The sequence below is a fragment of the Venturia canescens genome, chromosome 1 (genome assembly GCF_019457755.1).
Source record: "Venturia canescens isolate UGA chromosome 1, ASM1945775v1, whole genome shotgun sequence".
NCBI lineage: Eukaryota > Metazoa > Arthropoda > Insecta > Hymenoptera > Ichneumonidae > Venturia > Venturia canescens.
In genome coordinates, this window is record NC_057421.1 from 4381995 (window position 1) to 4388548 (window position 6554).

Consider the following 6554-nt stretch of genomic DNA (forward strand, 5'->3'; position numbering starts at 1 on the left):
GCCGTTCGTGGCAAAGCGTGTAATCGTCGGGTTCGATTATTCCACGAGGGTTCGTCATGCGAGCTCTCAATCGATCACAAAAATTACGGTGCAAATTGAGAATTCTCCTATTTTGTCGGGAGCTTCCTGTATAAATTCCCGAGAGAATCGTCGCCTTTTCGTTTCTCACCTCTTGCGCGTGAAAGTCTTTAATTGGACTCTCCGCGGGAGAGTAGGCGTTCGGGGATACGGCTTTGAATCACGAGTGTGTTCTCGCGATAGCCAGACTGCGAGGAAACCTCATAAAATTCCTTACCAACGAGACCTTGTAGCGAATGAAATTTATTTTTTCCATCCCCCCCCCCCCCGTTTTTACGGAGATCATTTTTCTCAAGTCACAACATTGAACTGTTCAAGCTTATTGTTAGTTTCTTCATATTTTTTCCCCCCCGGAATAATCACAATCAATTATTATTTTTAACTTGGCTAGAAAATACCAAACGTGAGACGACACATCGATAGCTCTTCGAAGTCCGGACAAAGTGTCATAAAAGTAGAGGTTTTCCGAAACCCCCCAAAGTCATGCGATATGGCACGGTCTTAAAACTTTTTATGCACCTCGAATGACAGATACGAAATCTCTTCGATCCACGTTTCTCGTCTCATGAGCAGTCGTGACTCGTGACTATTGACTGATGTACATTTTCATTTGATCCATTAGACGAGTTTGAATGAATTTTTATTTTTGTAGACAAATTCAGTAACATAATTTAATTAATAATAAATAATTAATTTATTAATATTTTATATTTATATTTTTATATTATTATTAATATAATTTATTAACTCGTTAATTAAATTAAAAAAAAATAATTAAATAAATAATGAATGTTATTAAATAATAATAATTAATATAATAAAATAGTAAAATAAAGAAATAATTTAATTAATGATCAATTTGCTAATTATTTAATAATACTTATTTATTAAATGACTTACGCAACTTGAATTATTTATTGTTGAATAACTATCTAATCAATAATAATAGAACGAACAAATAAAATTCAGTGATAGAAAATCTTTTGAATGAAAAAATCTAGAATTGAAGGAAATAAAAAGAAGGGCCGAAAATTTGAAATTCAAATCATCGTTGTTGAGAATATTGGGCTCGTGAAAACACTCTATTTCGTTACGAATTTGAATGAGGAAAATCAGTCACGTTCATTGCGTCGATTTTGGGAGAAATATCAAAGCTAAAGAATGAATATTATCCATATACGAATACAGAATGATTTTCGTTTATATACGATAATGTGAGTTTGAGTATCATCGATGATGGAAGATCCTTAATGGGATGTCAGTTTGAGGCACAGGGGCAAGTATACACAGTTAGATCAAAGTGACTCATCGACCACGCAGTTTTAATAGCACGCGGGCGTTTGTCTTAGCGTGGATGCGCCCGATTACACGCGTGAGTATGTAAAAGGAGATGCGGAGAGTCATCAACGGTCTTCATCGCAATCGATCATGTCTTTCTCTCGACCTTCTTTTTCCATTTCGCTGTATGATTTCAAGGCGACGAAAAAAGACGAATATTTTCTATGAAAGCGAGATTCCAGTGCCCAAAAGTTCTTGATAAATGAGAAACGATGGAAAAAAATCTTCTCACATTTCCACAAAAAAACATTCGGAATTATAACCTTTTTGTGATTTGTGTCAATTATTCTCATATAATTAACAAAACGCGTTTATGAACGGTTATCAATAACTCGCTCTTCAACTACCAATTATGGATGATTCATCACTCTCATTATTCAAGGGGAATTATCGATTATTAATCAGATTTGTAGGAAAAAAGCTATAAATTGCCGAGTGATTGATTCTAGATCGTGCCTCGAGTACTTTTCACAACTATCGAATATAATCGATGTCTCATGAACCCTCGTTTCTTCGATTTATGTGTTGTAAAAAAGCCATTCGTTTCGAAATGTTGATGAGGATGGAAAGAATTTATAAAGACGTGGAAAATTTTCCCCGATGGCAATTCGAAAATTGAAGTTTCCATTGCAAATGTCGTTTTTTTTCTACTGAATATATTTTGCACGCGTCGCTTTCGCGATATCTTCTCTGGGCGTTCACGAAATTTCACCAATAGATCTTCGCCCGATGAACGTCTATGTGTGCGTTAAAGTCTCCTAAATCATAATGGCTTTCGGATTGAAAGTCGTTCTTCAACTTGGAAGAAATTGGTAAAAATCGTTTCGCTTCTCGTTTCTGGATTTCTCTTTTTTATAATGGAAAAATTAATTTGAGACAAGAAATTCAGCGGACATGGAAAGAAAAAAATCGTTCAATTCCGTTCGAACAGCGACTAGAACTCTGCGGATGCACAGCCCACGTATACGAATGAAAATCTAAGGAGAAACGGGATGAGAAGAAAAATCTGGTGGGAGTTGATATTTATTTTTCTCCAAGTCGGTTTTCTCAGAAGCGAATCGTTGCATACAGTGCAAAAACAGAGGCAACGATGCGAGTATATCAAATTCGAAAATTTTACAGAATCTTTAAATTCATTTTCAGTCGACTTTCAGTGTGCAGCTTTGCGTCAATAACAAAAAGTGGGAGTCGTGGGTAAAAATGATGGGGTCGCTGGAAGCACGAATTCCAAATTCATCAAAATTCAACATTTCGTTTCCCCGAAATTATATCGAATTGATGAATCACTTTCAACGAAGGTGCTTCTCTACCAAACCAACTGCACCTACATTCGCTTAACTATTATTCAACGTTATTCAAAAACAAAAGGTTCTCATATTTTTTTTCCAATTATTTTATTTTATTTATTTTCATTAAGTGCGACTGTTTTTGATATTTTCATCTGTCCAATGATCGATGATCGGGTCGATATGGAATAGAATTTTAAATTGTACGTGATTTGACGAGAAATAATATTCGGTTCCAGCATCCGAATAGAATTGAAACACGAAGACGATAAACTGTGATATCAATTTTTAAAATGACAAATTGAAATAGTGGGAGATAATGCGAATCGGTGTCCTTTGAATAAATGTGAAGTCAGCTCGTTCAACACGGAAGAATCGAATGACACGTAGACTCAATTTTGTCGAAACAATCCTGCTAGACTGCTAGACTCGTTTATCCATTCGTCCATCCACTTTAACCGAAATAGCAGAGGAGCTTATGTTCCATGTTGCCATAAACATTTCTTACGAGGAAGCCGCACCCCACATCGTTGCCAGCCGTTCTTTTCGATCGATACCATCTACAAAATTTGTCAATCAACCTCATGTAAAATAGCACAAAATCAAGGGAAAAAACATAAATCAGGTTCAGATGATTCTATTTTCGCAACTTTCGAATAGTCCAATTAAGTAAAGTTTGAAAGTTGTTTGAAATAAGTTTGAAAAAGAAATGATGAAGTATGCGTGTATTTTATCACGATTTTCTCAAACCCAAGCATTCAGGAAAATAATCGACTGGCTATGGAAGTTAACTGAGCCGTCCTCAAGTCGGGATCGGATCAACAAAAAAATGTTTATTGTTATTCGTTAAAATATGCCACGCAATGAGTTAGAATACGAAGAATTTTCAACGACTGTCGTCGTCATTTTGTAGCGTGTGTTTTCTATTGTTTTTTTTTTCGCATCAAGCATCAAATATTTAATTCCGAAGTGAGTTGAGTTGTTATCTAGAAATCCTGTAACTAATTATAGTGAATCGTAATGAAAGTTGGCCCGTGTACGGTATTTTAGACAGAGTAGAAAATAAAATTTTCGCGAAAAATGCCAGCATGAATGTTTCGATAGAAACGATTCGCAGCTCTTCGTTTATCGTTTCATAGATTGTTATAATTCCAGCAAAATTCCGGGTCACAACTGTATTTGGTTATAAAAGTATTGTACTTACGATCCTTGATTATAGAAGTCAAATGGAGGTCTGGATGCGCCGTTGAACGGGAAGTTGGGAGGGAAGTTTACTGCGAAACTATTCCTTAGATTCGCTGCCATATTCTGAGCCTCCGCAACCGCCCTTTGTGCCTCACGTTCAATTGCGTTTTGTTGATTTCTTAAAAGATTCTGCAGAGCCCTTGCCTCCTTCCGAGCATTTTCAGCCGCAATCTCTCCGTTCCGGCGCGCCTGTTCGGCCGATTGTATGATATAAGCGGGAGACTGTATGTCGTTGCTTGAGTGGAGTATACTAAGCGAGCGCCCAGCTGTGGAAAAAAATCGTCTCCGTCTCCTTAAGGAGGGTGGCTACACTCGTCAAAATGATAAGAAATTCATCAAATTTGGTGATAATGTTCTTCAACGTCAAGTGCGAAGACACCATTTTTTTCAAAATTTTCTTCTGCTTAGTTATCGAGTAATTACGCATTAAAGCAGATTTCTTATGCCCGAAATGTATACCTATATATATGGAAACGTTATGCTTATACACTTGAACTTTAGTGATCAATTACTCGTTAACTAGCTGCACAGAAGAAAAATCTTAAAGAATTTGTATTGCCAAATTTGGCCCTAAAGAATATGTTCACCAAATTTTATTAAATTCTTATCATTTTGAAATTTTTAATGTATTTAACATGGTTTAGCATGGCAACATTGTATCGTCGGTAGCCACCCTCCTTAATCTCCTAAATCTCTTCTCCCCAACTACTGACTCGTGCATGGAATTTGAGGAAACGTTGATTTAACGATGTATGATACAAAAGTCTAAATAATTAGAAATTGATCAAATTTGATGATAATGTTCTTCAACATCAAGTGCGAAAACACTATTTTTTTCAAAATTTTCTTCTGCTTAGTTATCGAGTAATTACGCATTAAAGCAGATTTCTTATGCCCGGATATGAAACGCTATGCTTATACACGTGAACTTTAGTGATCGATTACTTGGTAACTGTACAGAAGAAAAATCTTAAAAAATTTGTATTGTCAAATTTGCCACTAAAGAATATGTTCACCAAATTTTATAAAATTCTGATCATTTTGAAATTTTTTATATTTTTAGTATGGTTTAGCATGGCAACATTGTAAGCCTGTACCAAATATCCTTAATTTAACTCTTCATTGTAGAGAAAATAATTGTTTCTCGTTTGCAATCAGAAGCTTGGACACTAACTAGAGGAGCACCGGATTTTGACGGCCAAATAGAACGTCATTGTTTCTACTTAGTCCTTCGGCTGCACACTATTTTCACCACTTGATTTCAGATGGAAACAAATTTTTTTTCTTCTAATTAAATTATTTCGTTCAACAAGAAAATATCGTTGAGGCTAGAAAGTCTTATGAGTGCTAGACGAGTTATTGTTTGGAGGAACAAAGCTTTGATAGATCCAAACATACGTTTATTGAAGTAACTAAAAAGTATGTGTAAGAAAACAAACAATACGAGTTGTTTGAAAAAAATCGCTTCGGTGATTCGACCTTTATTCATATACAACGAATTCTCATGATTCAGTTGAATAATCTTAATCATTAATCATCATGAACGAAGAAATTTTTGGATTTAACAATTTTTTTCCAACGTTATGGATTTAGCTCTATAAAAAATTTTCGCTTCTCAATTTATCTAAAGGGTTAGTACTACCATTTGTAATGAAATAAAAAATTTGATTATTATCACGTAATTAACTCACAGTATTGGAAGCACGAATTCCCCATGTCATTGCATTGGTTTAGCCGGGCTTGGGCCTGAAGAGCCAAGTTTATCGACCATGTCTATTTGGTGAAAAAAAGGTACACTCTGCGATATGTCAATCTTCAAATTTTTTAATTTCCCATAGTCAAATTATTGGTTGTTCATATCTACCAGATATTGCCTGCGAATCGAAGAGAATGCATCAAGTATTCCTTGAATCTCAACGTCGTTTAGTCCGAATTTGATGTACTGACCACACCGTGGACTGATTTCGGAGGCAGCCTACAAATAAGAGACTCGATCATTCACTATTCGCTTGTCACAAAATATTTTTTCTATTTAGAACAAGTGGTCGATCGTGAATTTCGCTCGCCAAGACCTCGCCATATCTTCGTCAATGCATCCATACAGTTTCATCTATCTTGAGAGCCCATTTTAAGGAGGGTGGCTACACTCGTCAAAATGATAAGAAATTGATCAAATTTGGTGATAATGTTCTTCAACATCAAGTGCGAAGACACCATTTTTTCAAAATTTTCTTCTGCTTAGTTATCGAGTAATTACGCATTAAAGCAGATTTCTTATGCCCGGAATATATACCTATATATATGGAAACGCTATGCTTATACACTTGAACTTTAGTGATCAATTGCTCGATAACTGTACAGAAGAAAAATCGTAAAAAATTTGTATTGTCAAATTTGGCCCTAAAAAATATGTTCACCAAATTTCATTAAATTCTGATCATTTTGAAATTTTTAATGTATTTAACATGGTTTAGCATGGCAACATTGTTTCGTCGGTAGCCACCCTCCTTAAGGATATATTGCACAGGCGATACAATGTTGCCATGCTAAACCATGCTAAAAACATAAAAAAATTCAAAATGATCAGAATTTTATAAAATTTGGTGA

The 6554-nt window shown here is 35.2% G+C and overlaps 1 protein-coding gene across 1 annotated transcript; it reads right to left on the minus strand.

The window, feature by feature from the left end:
• Positions 1 to 2861: 2861 nt before the first annotated feature.
• LOC122415259 (uncharacterized) lies at positions 2862 to 5942 on the minus strand. The gene is made up of 4 exons (XM_043427247.1): positions 5812 to 5942; positions 5639 to 5720; positions 3907 to 4213; positions 2862 to 3262 (listed from the first exon to the last, which is right to left on the minus strand). The coding sequence occupies exons 2-4, from the start codon at positions 5661 to 5663 to the stop codon at positions 3157 to 3159; spliced, it is 438 nt and encodes a 145-aa protein (XP_043283182.1). The 5' UTR covers positions 5664 to 5720; positions 5812 to 5942; the 3' UTR covers positions 2862 to 3156.
• Positions 5943 to 6554: the final 612 nt, after the last annotated feature.

What these genes read in the sequence shown, in the direction of transcription:
- LOC122415259 (XM_043427247.1), bottom strand. Translation starts at nt 5,663, where the DNA reads ATGGGGAATTCGTGCTTCCAATACT. An exon ending in GAATTCGTGCTTCCAATACT is followed by an intron (nt 4,214 to 5,638) that starts GTGAGTTAATTA and finishes TTTTTTCCACAG; the next exon opens with CTGGGCGCTCGCTTAGTATA. An exon ending in GACTTCTATAATCAAGGATC is followed by an intron (nt 3,263 to 3,906) that starts GTAAGTACAATA and finishes CAAATTTTGTAG; the next exon opens with ATGGTATCGATCGAAAAGAA.